Here is a 16,864-nt window from a genome sequence, read left to right on the forward strand (position 1 = left end):
TCTACTGGCACACATCCTTAAGTATACAATGGGGCCTTAGATCTGAGACTACCTTTCCTAAAATTAAAACAAAACAAAAACACTTTTCCCATATCCGTGAAATAGAAATCTGTACAGCCTCAGATCATGGTGCCTGACAACGCCCTGTCACTGGGGAGACAGACCCACATCAGGATTACGCAGCAATCTCAGCCAACTGGAATCACTGGATTTTTCCATAGTGAAATGTAATCAGCTATCCATCAAGTGACTCATCGGGCTTCCTGAATGGTATTTGGTGTAGGGGCTCAGTATTGTTCCCTCTGGTTGTCTGAGGGGATTTTAAAAAGTACATCAAGAAAGATCATGGGAAGTGAAAAGATAATGGGATTCTCCCATGAACTTTCGGACGCTCTCTTTCACTTTTGACAGTAACATTATGAATCAAGAGCCTTTGCTGTAAAATCGGTACGTCACCTCTTTTATTGTCACCAAGCAGAGCCTCCATCTCTGCAGTATGGCTGCTATCTTAAAGATCCGGTACTGCTGTAACAGAAATGACACAAGTGTGTGGCTTTAACACACAAATGTATTATCACAAAATGTAGACGGCCGGAAGTCCAAATCCAGAGGCAGATTCTAAGGGAAGGCTGCCAGATTATCCCTGTGTCTCCTGCTTCTCAGAGTTGCCCAGCACAGGGACCCAGGGCAAAAGGGTGTGTCTGCTTCCAGTTTTTCTTTCTCGGTGATAGTTGGTCTTTCTGCTCAGCTGGCTTCTTTCTCCTGGTGAAATAAGAGGTGACACAGGCCACCCCCGGCTGATGCCGAGTCAGGCGGTGTCACCTGCTGAGGGCATGGCACCAGTCTCCAGCATTAGGTCACACTGTGGTGGCTTGCATACTGTGGTGCAGGAAGCGATGCCACCAGGATCTCAAATACCAGCAGGGCCACCGCGATGGGCAGGGCTCTGTGGAAATTCCAGCCTAAATGACTAGGTGGAGAGATGTGGAAGTCTTTCTCTGTACATCAAAAATAAATAAATAAATAAGCAACAACAGTCAAAAGTTGTCAGGAAAAAGCCTTGCGCGGAGCCATGGAACATTGTCTGATACAGTGTCAGGAGACGGAGGAACTCCTCAGGTTAGAAAACACTGGAAACATGCCCGGGGAAGCGCTGGGGCCACAAAGTCACGTTCATATTAGTGATGTGAACGAAGAAAAGCTTGGGGACACTTCATGTGCTGATTTGACACGACTCACAATGAAAAGAAACAGCTGTCACCATTGAAGTGAGCTTGAAATAATTAGAACCGGGACTATATAAGGTATGAATTTACAAAATATAATCTTAATATCAATTAATAGTGAGAAAATGGGCTGTACAAAGTAGGCATGAATAAAGTATAAATGAAGGAAAGCTCCAAGTATGAAAATTGGAAGTTGTCAAAAAAAAATTTGAAATGGAACTCATAAAGACTGATTAGGTATGACTTCCTGGGTATGAATCAGCTGAAATGGGCTGGACATTTTGAATTGGACATTGAGATGGTCAACAATGCCAGAAATTAAAGTTTGAAGAATAATGGTATCACATTCTTTATCAAAAAGAACATTTCAAGACATGCTCTGAAGTAAAACATCATCAGTGGTAGGATATCTTCATACATCTGCCAGAAAGACCAATGAATATCCTTGTTCTTCACGTTCACACACCCACCGCTAATGCCGAACATGAAGACATTGAAGATTTTTATCAGCTTCCTGATTCTGAAGTTGGTCAAACATGCGATCAAGATGCACCGAAAATTACTGGCAGTAAGAAGGTGACCATTGGAAACAACGTCGGAGGATCAGCAGTTAGAAAAGAGGGTCTTGGCGACAGCAGCGACCCCACAGATTTCATGACGGACTGGTGCAAACCCAACGACTTCTTTAAATACCCCTTGCTAACAACAAGAACAACGCTGTTCTTGCAAACCTCACGGGATGGACTACACTACATCTGTGGAAAGAGACGATGGAGAAGCTAAATATCGTCAGCACAAACAAGGGCAGGGGCAGACTGTGGAACCGACTTTCCACTTCTTGTCCACTCCCACAGGCCACTGTCTTTCCCCCAGTCATCCAAGGCCTTTCTACTTTTAGCCAAGCCATCCGATCAAACCGCCAGGTCATTCCCCACTGCCTATGAGCTCTGTAGATCTGATTTCAGACCACTTCTCTTTTGGTGGAACATGACCGACCATGTAAATACTACATGGTGTTTGGACACTATGAGTTGGTGGATCTGAGAGAATCCATTTTCTAATGGGTAGTTCCAGCCACATGGTCACTTAGTATTCCATGATGGGGTGCTCTGTCTCTATCAGACCCTGACAGCGGCCCAAGAGTCCAAATAGAAAAATGCTTCTTTTGTTTTTGCTAAAGAGCACATGAGTTTATTCCGAGAAACTTTGGGCTCTTCATTGTGATTTTCTCATTGAAACGTCACATAAATTCCACAGCATCTTTTCCCCTGGCTGATACCTCTAATATCACAGGGCCTGTTGAGTCGCATAGGAGCCCTGGTGACGTAGTGGTTATGCAGTGGACTGTGACCCGCATGGTGGGCAGTTCAAGCCCGCCAGTAGCTCCTTAGGAGAAAGACTTGGCTTTCCACTCCTGTAAACAGTTAGACTTGGAATCCCACTGAAAGTGGGTTACTAGGAGTCAGCCTTGACTCAATGGCAGTGAGTTTGATTTGATTTGAGTCAAGCTGTATGGTCTAAGAAATAGGACTGCTTTCACTACAATCAAGACATGATATAGAATTCTTTCTTTCATCTAAAGCTGGTTCATACATGTAATTCAGTACATGCGGCATAGAAATAGTCTCAAGTAAATATAATGCCTTCAAAGCCTAAAGAAGGCTACCAGGCGTTGCCTGTCTTTCTTTGTAGCAAGAGGTACGAGATGTGGCAATTTTCCTTTTAGTTTTCGCAGGAGATGTCTGGCATGTCTTAGAGCACTGTAATCCTAATTCTCAGTATTTTATTTCCATTTTTTCCAGTGCTTTTATGGCACTCAGAACAAGCAGCGTAGTGCCATCGTTCCTTATAGCGAACACGTCTGAACCTCTCAGAAGCCTAAACTTGCCATTGACTTTCCCAGAAAGTGAGTTGGGTTGGGATACCTATAGGTATGTCTTAAAACATGTGCACACATTTATTATCTCACAATTTCTGTGAGCCAGGCATTGCAAGCCAGCCCATCGCAAGACTGAAATCACACCAAACCTTCAGCTGGATTGGAAGTCGGCGCTCAAACCTTACTGGGGAAGCGACCGCTTCTAAATTCACATGGTTGTTGGCAGAATATAGTTCCTTGCAGACTGCTGGACTGAAAATCTCAGGTCCTTGCCGGCTGATGTCCAGCAGCTACCCTCAGTTCCTTGCCATGTGAACTTCTTCATACAGTGGTTCATAACATGACAGCTTGCTTTTTTAAAGGCCGTAAGGGAGAGAAGGCATTGCCTGGCAAGATGGAGGTTATAACTGTATGTACCTTAATCATATGTAATCATGTTTAGCCAGTCATGCATGCCGCATTCTCTTGATTGGGTCCTGCCCTGTTACAAAGGGAAGGATCATATAAGGGTGGGATACCAGTACGTGGGGAGCTATAGATGCCCCCCCTTAACAAATGATAGTGTCCTCTTTGCCACCTGATGAGTAGATAATGATGATCCAACTCCTATACCACATTTTAGAGTCTGCTTCTTCAGCGTGCTCCTGATAGCATGACGAGATGTTGAAGCTGCTGCAGGTCATGCATCCAATTGAGTCCCCTGAAAACTTGTGTCAACTTGGCTAGGCCCAAAGCCCCAGGATTAGGTCGCTGCCTTACATTTTGTGAGTCCTGACCACTGGCAGAATTCGTTTGTGTTATAAAGACTTAGGTTTGTTATGTTAGCAACCAAGGCAGGACTCAGGTGGCTGCATCAATCTTTCATAAGTCACCACCATTACTTGGGTCACAGCTTTAATCCACGCAAAACGAGTTCCCTGGGTCGTGGTCTGGATCACACTGTATCTTACAGGAGAAGGAAGTCAGCAAGCAGAGAGTGAAAGTGACTGAACTTCCGCCAAGAAAGCAGAGCCAGGAGCATAGTGCTCTGGTTCTGGGCTCCCTGTACGGAGAACTTCCTAGACCCCCGAGAACATAAACACAGGTCTACAGTTGTTGATAAAGATGTTCCCCTAGAGCTGATAAAGCCAACACCACCAAACTCACTGCCAGCAAGTCGATGCTAACTCAGAGGGACTCTAGAGGACAGGGGAGTTCATGGGAATGGAAAGCTCCGTCTTCTTCCTGATTGCAAACTGCCTACTTTGATGCCTACGAATGGTTACCTCAACATCACCAGGGCACCCCTAGAGCTGATAGAGACAGAACCTTCTCCCAGAACGACGGCGATCCAGACCACCAGCCTTGAGTGGGGGACAATGAATTCCTGTAGCTTAAAGCCACTCACTTCTGTCACAGCAGCTCTAGATAACTCAGACCGGGTCTCGGGTAAAAGCACTCTCAATTGTAAGTCCTACCCATCTCTGAGGGAGCGTGAAAGGGAGTGAGAGGAGTGGAACCGGTAGATTTCCTCTCTGAATTGTGCCACAAATCCAACCCTAGGTGCAAGAAAAGCTTTCCAAGAGAGTCTTTCACCCTTTCTTCTAGGCAAGGAAGAAGTGGATGGGGAACCAGAGTGGGTAAGTCAATCAATCGTCTTTTCACAGCAGGTTTTTGTCTTCCCCAGAGAAGTGGGTTCTACAAGTTTACAGGTCGGAATAAAAGTGATACAATACCATAATCAAATCAGGTCTACGATCTGGATGGAAGGCCATTTGTATATTTCCAGGCCCCGTCAGGAAAATACAAAAGTTCATGTCAAGTCTTTAAGAGGGAGAACCGAATACAAGGGAACGAATTTCCAGCCAAAGGGGCAGTGTGACAACTTGGGATGGGGCGGGGGAAGTTAGTATTAGCAGGAGGCCACTACCATCCCTGCGGCTAGAGATGTTCTAGGAGGGGTGGTATCACCAGAACATAGGAGCTGGGACCACCCAGTGAGCACTGATTCCACAAAGGTTATCGGGCTGGAGCTGGGTACAGAGGGAGATCCAAGAAGCACCGAGGAAACAATGTCCAAAGAGGAGGAAGATTAGCTAGAAAGAGGGTGAGAGAAAGGAAAGGGTCTAAGAAGGAGGAAGAAGGAGGAGTAGAGAAAAGAACTGCAGGGATTCTCCCCTCTTCTCACCTCCAGTCATTCATTTCGCCCCCATTGACTGAATGGAACTTGCCGCTAGTTAGCAAGGGCAGCTGGGAAATGTAGTTTGTAGGAGTCATCCCCTTGCTGGACAAGAGCAGAGCAGAACAGAGAATTGGACAGGACTGTAGCCAAGAACAAAGAATTAGATATCTGGCTCACTGTCTCCCTGTACACAGTGGCGAACTTCAGCAGTGCAGGTAGGGAAGTGACCGATTTTCTCAGGAAGCATGGTTGGCTTTGCTTGGCCACATAAATAAGAAATTAATCCATTGACCAACAGCTGACATCATAGTGTAGACACAAAGATGATTTTGTTTCAGATACCACCAGGTTATTTTCTATAAATGAACCAAGAAAAGGATGAGATATTTTTCTTGGATAATATGTTCTAAAAATATTTCAAGCAGATACTTGCCCAGTTGGGAGGCCAAGCTACTAGGATAACACAAGGGGCAACATAAATATTAGGAGCCTTCTTTATGAAGAACGAGGAAATTGGTCCTTTTTATTTTTGAAACACAGAAGCAAAAGCCTTGATCAAAACAGGAAGTCAAACTAGGTGGGGTTAGATAGATAGATTCTGATGTTAATTACAGCTTAACTGAGAGCCTGTGAGAGCATTAGGTGATTTCTCTTCGGGTTGCTAGAGGTTTTTTAGTGCTACCAACCAGTTGCGTAGAAGGACACCTTGCATCAATCATGTCAAAATGCAGCCATCATTTGGAATCTCCCAACTCCCCAAACTGGTGAATTCAAAGAACGGGTGGTGGTGGTGGTGTGTGTGTGTGGTATGTGAATTAACAAATCATCCAAGATTAGTTTATTTTAGGCAAAACACGCATTGCTTTTGGATTCTGTTCTTGTCCCATGACAAGACAGTAAATCTGAAGTAGTAAATGGTATTCTTTGTGAAAAACAACAGAAAACGTTCTCCGAATCCAAACACACATAACTCAGATTGTAGAACTTTTTTTACTTCATCTAGAACAAGGTTCTAACATGCGCTCCACACGAAGGATTGGAACATCACTAATAGTTGTGTGCTGTTTGAAAGCACCTTGGTGGGGCTGTTGGAAAAACCTGGACTGTGAACCATGAGGTTGGTAGTTCAAACCTACCAACCAATCAGGAGGAGAGAAATCTGCTGCTTAAAGGGTCTTCAGCTGCAGACTCCCTATAAAGGGCCACTATGAGCTAGTGTCTACTCACTGGCAGTGGGTTTAGCACTGGTTTTGATCTGCCAGATAGTGTGTCAAATAAGTTCTTCATATATATCGCTTAGTCAAATCCTGAAATAATTCAGTGTTGAAGGTTTTATTATCGACCTCAATTTACTGATGAGAAAACTTAGGTTGAGAGGAGTTAAATATCTTTCAGATAAAAGTCATGCTTACTATAATCCATTTATATATCTTGACTTTTGGATTCACCCATAATCCTATTGGTATAATGAGACTGCAATTCTGTCTAAGAATTCCAGTAGTCCTTCTGAGTTTGAGGTAATGTGATTTCAAATATTTAATCTTAGATAGTAAAGCTCAAGCTAATACTATTTTTTAAAAGCCAGGATCTTGAGACTAGGTCTTGTTTACTTTGGGACGCACGGTATCAGGAAACACTAACCATTAGAAAGGACATCACGTTTGGCAAAGCAGTGGGTCAGGGAAAAAAAAGCTTCCTTGAGATGGACTGACAACATTTTCCATCACGTACAGACTGATTCATAGAGACTCTATTGGACACGGTAGAACTGTCCCTGGGTTCCTGAGGCTGTACACCTTTACCGGAGCAGAAAGCTTCATCTTTTTCGCCTGAGAGTGACTGGTGGATTTGAACGGCTGACTTTGCAGTTATCAGCCTAACTTGTAACCCACCACATCACCAGGGGGCCTTGCACATTCCAGTCTTAAAAACACAAGGTCCTAAAACATATTTACTTAAAGCAAGAGGTCAAGGTATTGGGGACGGGGTAGGTTACAAGTGTAATGTTAAGAAAATTTCAAGTGCTAAGCGGAATTTGTCTCTTAAGTGTGGAGTATTAAATACACGAAGCATATTTCAGTTTAAACGGCAATAGCGCCATATTAAGAATGCAGAATCTTGTGGCTCTCCACAACCAAGCTTGTTTTAAAACGTCTGCAATGATCCTCCAGTGGGCTATTTTACAAATACACTTTAGACTTGAGCACAGTATTTTTCAGCAGTCTCGGTGTTCTTGATGATATACGTGGTTCCTGTGTTCGCAGTCTTGTAGCAATATTACAATTTTAACCTGTAAAATGAAACTGAGCTCATCACTCAGTCCCTTGACAGGCAGTGTGCCTTCTGCCGTATTACTACTCCACCGGTGCAGGTGGCTTCTGGTAAAACAAAACCCACGAGACGAGAAAAATACAAACGTGAGGAAAGGTCAGACAATCGCAGTGCTTGCTTCCCCGTGTCACATGGTACGGCGACAGCAGAACCCGTGTCCGCGGAGTGCACACGCTGAAGCGGTCGTTTTCATCACACGGTCGCAGACAGCAGAGTCTTTGGAGGAATGAGTGTGAACTGAGGACACCAAGAGTGCACAAATGCTGTGCGTGCGTTTTCCTCGTGAAATGGACAGAGTCGGGGGTTGTGTTAGTTCAGTGTCGTTATTTGGGGGCGAATATGTCTGTGTGGTTGGGAGGCTGGCCCTGTCTGCACCCCCACCCCCGCCCCCCCACCCCGCTCCCGGAGCTAAAGCTAAGATGGCAGCGCACTAAGGACACAGCTGGAACACAGAAGCCGAGCCCTTTGTGTGCCCTCCTCCTGCTCGCTCCCTGAATCCCGGGACCCTTGGGCGGCACCAGCCTTGCGGTCGTGGAGCGGGGGTGGGGGTAGAAGGGGGCGTCCGCCTTGCGGACCGGGAGGAACCCACGCCGCGGCCAGCAGCAGCTGCAGGCACGCAGCTTGGGAGTTCACGCTCTCCTTCAGGGCCCCGGTCGGTGCAATTCAGCTCGACTCCAAACGCCCTTCCGTGCAGCCGTGTCCCTCAGGGCCCGCCCGCCCGGCAGCTTTCCAAGGTGCCCGGCTGGGCCGGCCGTCGCCGTGGCAGTTGCGGGAAAGGGGACTGTCACCGCGCAGAGGCAGGAAGAGAGGAAAAGCCACCAACAGCGCTGCGCTGGCTGTCAGTTCAGGTCGGGCAGAGCGACCGCTGCCGCGCAAGGAAACGCTGCCAACCGCAGCCGACACGCCACCCTCGGTCCCCAAGTGAGCACGTGCACGCGTCTGCGCGCGCCGATTGGCGCTGCTCAGCAGCCCAGGGGTTCCTTGCCAATGATGATCCAGTTCCCGGGTTTTGAGTTTATTCACAAGGTTCAGAAAGGGTGGGTGTGGGGAGCTGTCTGGGATTGAAGGTACAGTAAGGATTGAAGCAAAATTAGGAAGGGGATGGAGGCACTCTAGCATCTCAGGGCATCAGCAGGAATTTTCCCACTAAAACTCACTGCCATGGAGCCTCTTCCGATTCACAGTGACCAGTAGAAACACTAAATGGGTGCAGGTTGCAGATGCCTCCACTTGAGCCTGAGGTGGAAATGAGTCCTTATCCAAGTAACATCCATCCATCCATCCATCCATCCATCCATCCATCCATCCATCCATCCATCCATCCATCCATCCATCCTCTATTGCACTTTTATTTAGGGTTAGAGCCTTCCTTTGGCACTTAGAATGTAATGAGGGTGAGGGTGGGGGTGGGCAGAGTGGGGAATAGAAATCGTTGCAGCCCTTATGGACAAAGGTGTGTTTGCCTTCTTCTTTGAAAGTGTTAGAGTTTATGGAAAGTCATATCCGAGTCCTGGATACTGTAAGCCTTCCCACAAACTTACGCAGGAACAGGAAGTATTACTTTGACTATTATGTAGGAGGAAGGGGACTTACCTGTTGGTCGGCTAACCTCAAGGTCAACGTTGAAATCCACTAGTGGCTCTGAGGGAGAAAGACGAGGCTTTCTCCTTTCAGAGATTTCATGTTTTAGACACCCGAGGTGGCAGTTCTACTCTGTCTTACAGGGTCCCTCTGAGTGGGAATAGGCTCCACATTGGTGACTTTGGTTCTGTTGTTTTTATAGAGAGGAGGAGGTTCTTAGGTGGTGTACAATGCACTCGACTGCTCACCCAGGAGGATCGCCAACTTAAAAGATGGAACTCATCCAGAAGTACCTAGGAAGATAGGCCTGGCGGTCCGTTTCCACTGAGATGACATCCGAGGAAGCCCTAGGGAGCACGTTTCGTTTGGACAGCCACTCAGCAATGTAGGGGCCGAAGCTTGCCTAAATCATTCAGTGGCAGGACCAGGTTTCAAATTCATGTGCCTGATTTCAGAGCATTTTCATGACCTTTCAGGGTGGTGAACAGTAATTCACCCCGACAACGCCTACCCATTTAACTCTACCAAGACTGGAGCTGTCTCTGTTCCTAGTGGTACAATGGGTTAAGGAATGGGCTGCTAAGTGAAAGGTGGGAAGAAAGAGGAAGCTGTCTGCTTCCATAAAGATGTATAGCCTTGGAAATCCTATGGGCAATTATATTTTTTATTACATAAGGTCGTTATGTGAATTGGAATCTACTAGAAGCCAATGGGCTACCCCAGTGTTTATGGTCTCAAAAACATGCATGGGGTTGAGGTGCTTCCTGTACAGCTCTTAGTTTGTAACTGTGCTAACAAAGGACAAGTACACTTACTGTATATCACATGCAAGACTATATACTAGGGGCTGAGGAAGGCTAAAAAGTTAAATTAGAAGTTCAAATGGAACTTATATCACTGACAAATCACATAAACACAGATCTACACATAGTTCCAAAAGATGGCAATTCCTTGTGTCTATGCATTTGTCTCTACGCACTCATCACCCCATCTTTATTCCCCACCCCCAAATAGTACCTATTGTTCAAAGTCCAGGAACAAATACATTTCTTTCAACAACTACTCACCACACAACCCCAGGAGTTAGAAATGATTTACTTCCCCACTCGTTTGTAATTCTCAAAATGCTAAAAATGACACACACACACACCCCTTTTTAAAAGTGAAGAATATTCAAAGAGACACGCATAAATGAACTAGTAGGTTGAAGAACACCATCCATTGGCCAGATTGTTGTAGTTGGGTGGCTGTGTGCTGCGGTGGTGTGGGAGCTAGGCCACGCTCATTTCAAATGACAGCAGCTGAATTTCACCAAGACACACTAGGAAGAAAAGTCTAGCAGTTTACTTCCCCAAATCCCACACCTATGGATCACTGGGTATTCTATAGGAGAGATAGATGGCCAGGAAGACGGACATCACGTGTGGTCCAACAAGGCCACTCAGGACAAGTGAGGCTGTTAGTGAGATGGGGTGGTACAGTAGCCACAAGGATGGATGGACTTGAATATGGTGGTGCGTAGAAGGACACCGGATCAGGCAACCTCTTGTATATAAGACCACCATTGGGAATTGAATAGCTGGCACCAAGGAGGGAAGGATATGGTACTCAAGTTTATACCAAACTCCCTGCCATCGAATTGATTCTAACTCATAGCGACCCTATGGGACAGGGGAGAACTACCTTTCCAAGATTGTATCCTTTGTGGGCGCAGAACGCCTCTTCTTTCTTCTGCTGAGTGTCTTGTGGTTTTGAACTAATGACCTTTTGGTTAGTAACCTGACGCATAACCCACTGAGATACCAAGGCTCTTCATTCAGGATGATAGTACTTAGAATTTATTAGGAACATGAATTATGCAAACTCTTTAAGCTGAAAGTCTAGAGGGCAAAATTTAGGCATCATGGTGCATGTGTTTTTCATTTCTTTCTTCGAAAGAAGGTACTAGTAGAATAGGTTGGAACAGAAACTCAGAGACTGTTACACTTTTATAGAAGACAATGGTAAGCTTTTTGTAGATGTGACAGCTTCTGATAGTATATAGTCTAAGTCACAAATATAGTTTCAGGTTATATTCAATCATCATCTATCTTTAATAACAAAACCCTGAGCAGAGAGAGAGATAAGCCATGACGTGGCTTTTGAATTCTGGCAAAACTGTGTAGTCTACAAATTCTGAAAAGGAAAAAAAAATACACCTATTTACTAGCTGTCTTTGTAGTAAAGGTTCTTTCAAGCAGATTTCACTCATACATTCAAAAGACCATCGCCATTTTTAATTCGACTCGGATCGAATTCGGAGAGCCTCGAATCCTGAACTAACCAGCTACTTACTACGCAGAGCAAATCTTCCCGTTGGCAACCCAGACCGTGGAGACAAGAACCAGGAGTGCGTAATGCTCCTTCTCGGGCGATGATAGGCACCTTCGCCTTCTTTCCTCCTTTCTGGTCCTAAATCCCCCCATCTGCATTGAAGCCCATTCCCTGAAGTCCAACGTCGCCGGTGCAGAGCTGCCAGTGGCCCCAGCATTTCCCTTACAGTGCCCCTTCCCGGGTTGCCATCAAAACCCGGAGAAGTGGATTCCCGTGGGCACGACGCAACGGTCTCACACCCAAACCCGGAGGCGGAGGGAGTGGGAGCGGCGGGGCGGGGTGCGGAGCGGCGGGGCTCGTGGGACTGAGCATGTGCGAGCGGCGGCGCATGCTCAGTGCGGCCAGCCGCTTCCCATTGCGGGTAGCTCGGCGGTGGCAGCGGCGGCGGCGGCGGCGGCAGCGGCGGTACCGCCTCCTCCTCACACGCCCCGGGTGGCGGGGTTAGATGAGCGGCCCCGGCGGCGGCGAGGGCGGCGCGGGGGGGAGGAGGAGGAGAAGGCGAAGGAGGCGGAGGTCGCTGTCTTTGTAGTCTCCCTGCTGCGGGAGGGAGAGGCCGCCGCCGGAGCCGTCGTCGTTGGAAAAGGGCTGCGCGCGCGCGCGTGTCTGCCTGCCCAGCCCGCGGGGACGAGGCGGCGGCGGCGAGGATGATGATGTGCGCAGCGACTGCCTCCCCCGCCGCCTCCTCGGGGCCCGGCGGGGACGCCTTCTTCGCGGCCGCCACCATCTCTTCCTCCCCGGCGCCGGGGGCGCTGTTCATGCCGGTTCCCGAGGGCTCGGTGGCCGCCGCGGGGCTGGGGCTGCCGGCCGCGGACTCCCGGGGTCACTACCAGCTGCTGCTGTCAGGCCGGGCCCTGGCCGAGCGCTACCGGAGGATTTACACGGCGGCGCTCAGTGACCGGGAGCAGGGCGGCAGCGGCGCCGGACACCCGGCCTCCAGGTGCGTCTGCCTTGCGGCACCCGCCGCGTGTGCGCCCCGGGGTGTGCGCTGCGTGTCTGGGGGTGGGGGGGCCGGGGGATGTGGGGGCGTCGCCTGGAGAGGCTGGGAAAGGTGCTGGCTCGCCGACACGTGTGTGTGTGTGCGTGTACGCGTGTGTTTACGTGTGTGTGTGTGGTGGAGGAAGGCGAGCGCTGGGTGAGGATTAAGAGGGCGGTACACGCAATCTGCAGGAGTCTCGGGCAGCGTGGCGCCTCCTGCGACCCTGCCGCAGTGGTCCCTGCACGAATCTTTCTTTCGACATCGGTTCACCGCCTCCCTCCCCCTTTGCCCTCAATGACATTCCATCCGCCTCTCTCTTTTTTTGGTGGTGGTGGGTGGGGATGTCTTTCCGTTAGGGGGCATGGTATAGGTTGTATTTATTGGGTGGGTTTTGAGGATCCAGCTGTCAGGCACGAAGTTTCCTTTTCTGTGCATAAGGGATGCGGATGGGGAGTTGTCTACGCCTGAAAGGTGCTTAATTAGAGATTCTTTGGGGCTGTACTTTGATCACCCGGTGTACCGGAGACGTGGGTCCAGACGCTCTTGTGATCTGATACCCTATCGGCCATTTCCCTTCATCTTCTGTTGAATTTCCTATGTTACTTTTGGGCTTTCGAGTAGAGGAATTTGTGTCGTGGAAAAGGGAAAGGCGGCTGGGGAGAACGATAACACACAGCAGTTGGTGAGGTGTGTTTTAACGGCTAGGAAAACCAACAAAACAACATCAAAAAAATTGAGTAGCCCCTGGTCTTTTCCAGTTAGGCTCCGCACATCTTTAGCTTCCTCCCTGTGAGGGAAGTGTTAATTCACTTTCGTTTTCTTTTTCTTAAAATGTGGGTGCCCGTTTTTTGCTAAGAACTCGCCCATTGTTTTCTCTCCCATGTCCTTACATGCCACACACCCTGAAGCTGGGTAAGACTGACTAGTTTTACCAGCTTGGGTTTGACCGTGGTAATTGGCAGTTGGCTTGTCTCCTCCCATCCCCATCTTCTCCCCCCCCCCCCCCAACCTTCTTGTAATCCAGGGGAAAAGGATCTTAGGGTTTGTCAAATGATGTCATTTACCCTGTTGACTGCATGTGCAGTTTATTAGCTAATAACCACATGCTTCTTTCTCCCATTGTGAAAGGGGTGCGGCTCTAAGTCAGGTAGTCAGCCGTGGTTTATCAGTATGTTCTGTGGCTTTCTCTTTGGGGAGAGTTGTAAAGGTGGAGTCGTGCTCGCATTTTTTATTTTTTGGGGAGGTCATTCTTCTCCTCTGTCATTGTTTACAGGTTTGGACACCTGACAGAATTGTATCATATGGTTAGAACTACGTGTAACTTTGCAATCTAAGAGGATTGCCAAAATGGCACAGGTCTTTTTTATTTTTGCGAATGCCTTTGAAAATAGCACAAAACCTCTTTAGAGAGTTTGCTCAGATGATTAGGTGTAATTTAGATCTGCGTCTCTGCATTATGGCAGGGTAGGTACATAGCTACAAGCCTCCCAAGAAAGCAATGGGAATCCATTTTCTATGCTGTTCCCAGATTTTTGCAATCATTTGTGACTGGCATATCACTATGGTTTTTGACTTTCTACCAAACCTATCACCATTAAGTTGACACCAACTCAGAGTGACCTCATAGGACAGAGGAGAACTGCCATAGAAGGTTTCCAGGGCCAGAAGTCAGTGTTTGGAAGCAGATTGCCACATCTTTCTCCATGGAGCAGCTGGTGGGTTTGAACCTGTTGGTTAGCAGCCGAGTGCCTAACCAGTGCATCACCAGGGCTCCTTCTGGCTTTCTGGTGTTCATATACAAAGACTTACGTATTTAGAACTATCTGAACAGTTTGAGATAATGTACTATAAGATAAACATGTAATGAGGTTTTAGTCTCTGTGCCAGCTATCAAGTAAACTCAGTGCCTTGGAGTCAATTTTGACTCCTAGTCACCCAGTAAGGTAGACTAGAACTGCCCCGGGATTGTCAGGACTATTTACAGGAGGAGAAAATCTGTCTTTCTCCTGGCTGTCAAGTAAAAGTAACGAACAGTTAGTTTAAGCTTGCAAAGAAATACTCAGGGACACTAGCCTTAAGTTACATAATATTCCTTTCTCAGAACATTGTTGCTTGCTATAGTTCACATTGTTTTTTTCCCTACTCATAGCCAATAACATCTGTTCATTGAGGAGGTGGCTAGGCATTCAGTCACATTAAAAAATTATTGAAGATGATGGAGAAAGTGGAGCTGAGATTGAGGTTCAGATTGAATAGCTATGAAATAGTCATGTTTGGAGGCACTGGTTGAAGTGAGAGGAGACAATGAGAACATTCTGAGACAGAATGAATCAAGACTGAAGCCCGAGAGGATGCACATTGAGAGTAAATAAAGGTCAGGGAGAAAAGAGACAATGAGAGAAGCTGAAAAGCAAAACGGTACAACAAAATTGGCTGGGAGACAGTAGCAACTCTGGTCCTACGAAGGGAGATTGCAAGGTCCACAAAAGTGTTAAATGTGGAAGAAATGTGAGAACCATTTCTAGGTCATTGATAAGTTTTGAGGAAGCAGTCCTGGTAGAGGGATGTGATAAGGAATGAGAAGGGGGAGGCGTTTAGAGAATGCAAGGATATAGGAGGGAGGGTGGAGAGCATCCAGTAAGACAGACAAAAAAATCAAAAACAAAACAAACCATGACCTTTGAGCTGATTTTGACTCATAGGGAGCTGATAGGGTCCAGAATAGAAGCGCACCAGAGCTTCGCCAAGACTAAATCTTTATGGAAGTCAGCTTCTTCCACAAAATAGCTCGCATTACTATTCAGTCGATTCTGGCTCAGGGATTCCAAGATGTAACCTGGGTGTTAGGAGGGCTCCTTAATTGGGTGCAGGGGTGGTGGTAGTGATGATAATGGAGTGCGATTGCTTTATATGGCTATTGTGCCCATAAATCAATGCTGACTAATGACCCTATGTGAGTTTCTGAGATTGGTAGCTCTTTACAGTAGAAATCCTAGTCTTCTGCTGATCTGCCCATGGTTTTGAACTGCCCACTGTGCAGATGACAGCTGAACACAGAATCACTACACCACTGGGGCTCCATTAGTTTCTGTCAACTCCCTCCCAGTGACTGGATGGGAGCATGTAACTTAAGTACAGAAGACTTAACTCAGGGCTTGGTTTGTTTTGAATGTAAGAGCCATCTCTGAATCAGGAACACAGAGAATTCCTGGAGACTATCAAGGAAGAAGCATGTTTGAGATCCTTATGTTCAGTGGTGAAGCCAGCAGAGCAGAGGAGCCGCTGCTGTCACCCTGGAGCAGTGAGGTTGTATAGCAGTCGGGCTTCCTGGCCCAGGGAGGCAGAGGCCAAGGATCCTTGTGACTGCAAGGTGGAGGAATGGCGAGAGACTTGGCTCCTGACAGAAGACATGCTGCTGTGGACCACAACCTGCATTCTTAATGTTCTCTGGTCTTGGCTTGTGGTAACCTGTTAACACCCCTAATAAACCCCCGTGATTGTGAGTATTGTCTGTGAGTTGTATGTGGTCATTGCAATGCACCAACCCAGCAGGGAACTAGAGGTCCGCGAGAGGAATGGCTGATGTTACTATGGCGTCTGTCTTGTGGACCTCAGGCTTGGACAGATAGGGCGTTCGGATTCCCCTTCTCTTTTGTGTAACCAGAGGAGCTCAGATGGGGCCTCTGTGCCATTTCATCAAGAGGAGAAAAAAACAAAAACAACTAGCTACCATTGAGTCCACGCGGACTCCCAGCAACCCTGTGACCTATTCCTGTGGGTTTCCTGGACTGCAACTCCCTGCTTAGAGTGTGGAGCAGCTGCTAGTTTCCAGCTGTGAAAATTTATGCCAACTGGGCTCCAGTGAGATTTTGTCAGGGAAAGATTAAAGATACTGAAGGGAATGTTTGATATGGAGGTCTCAAGGGCAACTCTAATCACAGGAAGAGAGATTAGCCATTGAAAAAAGTTAGGGCCTAGTCTTTAACAGGGAAGTGAGAAGTAGGTATTTGAAAATAGAGACTGCACGTATACCCTACTCATTGTGGTAATGTCAGTGTGTAGAATATAATCTGTAAATATCAAGTGCATGTACTATGTGCCAGGAGCCCCAGAGTGTGCAGTTAAAAGTTGATGCCCATGTACGGACATTTGGGAAGAAAAGACTCAAGATCTTGAAAAAAATCTCTCCCAAACAGTCATTCCAGATTCTATGGATCACAATTCTATTGGAACATGTATGGGGTCAACATGGTCAAATCCCTGCCCCTGTAATGTCCCGGGCATTGTTTTTAGATGCTGAGGAAGTGGTGGGTCAGACGGACATGGTCTCTGTGCTC

At 47.3% G+C, this 16,864-nt stretch overlaps 1 protein-coding gene across 11 annotated transcripts in view; it reads left to right on the forward strand.

Moving 5' to 3' along the window:
• Positions 1–11,971: 11,971 nt before the first annotated feature.
• MYCBP2 (MYC binding protein 2) overlaps positions 11,972–16,864 on the forward strand; it is a 253,443-nt gene continuing 248,550 nt past the window's right edge. For 8 of the 11 annotated variants that reach the window (XM_075562947.1, XM_075562949.1, XM_075562951.1 and 5 more), the window contains exon 1: positions 11,972–12,488. In XM_075562947.1, coding sequence (XP_075419062.1) covers positions 12,196–12,488 — 293 coding nt within the window. In that variant the 5' untranslated portion in view covers positions 11,972–12,195. The remainder of the gene's footprint in view (positions 12,489–16,864) is intronic. The other 3 variants (XM_075562950.1, XM_075562956.1, XM_075562953.1) reach the window with 1 other exon arrangement.

This window comes from Tenrec ecaudatus, chromosome 11 (assembly GCF_050624435.1).
Source record: "Tenrec ecaudatus isolate mTenEca1 chromosome 11, mTenEca1.hap1, whole genome shotgun sequence".
Classification (NCBI taxonomy): domain Eukaryota; kingdom Metazoa; phylum Chordata; class Mammalia; order Afrosoricida; family Tenrecidae; genus Tenrec; species Tenrec ecaudatus.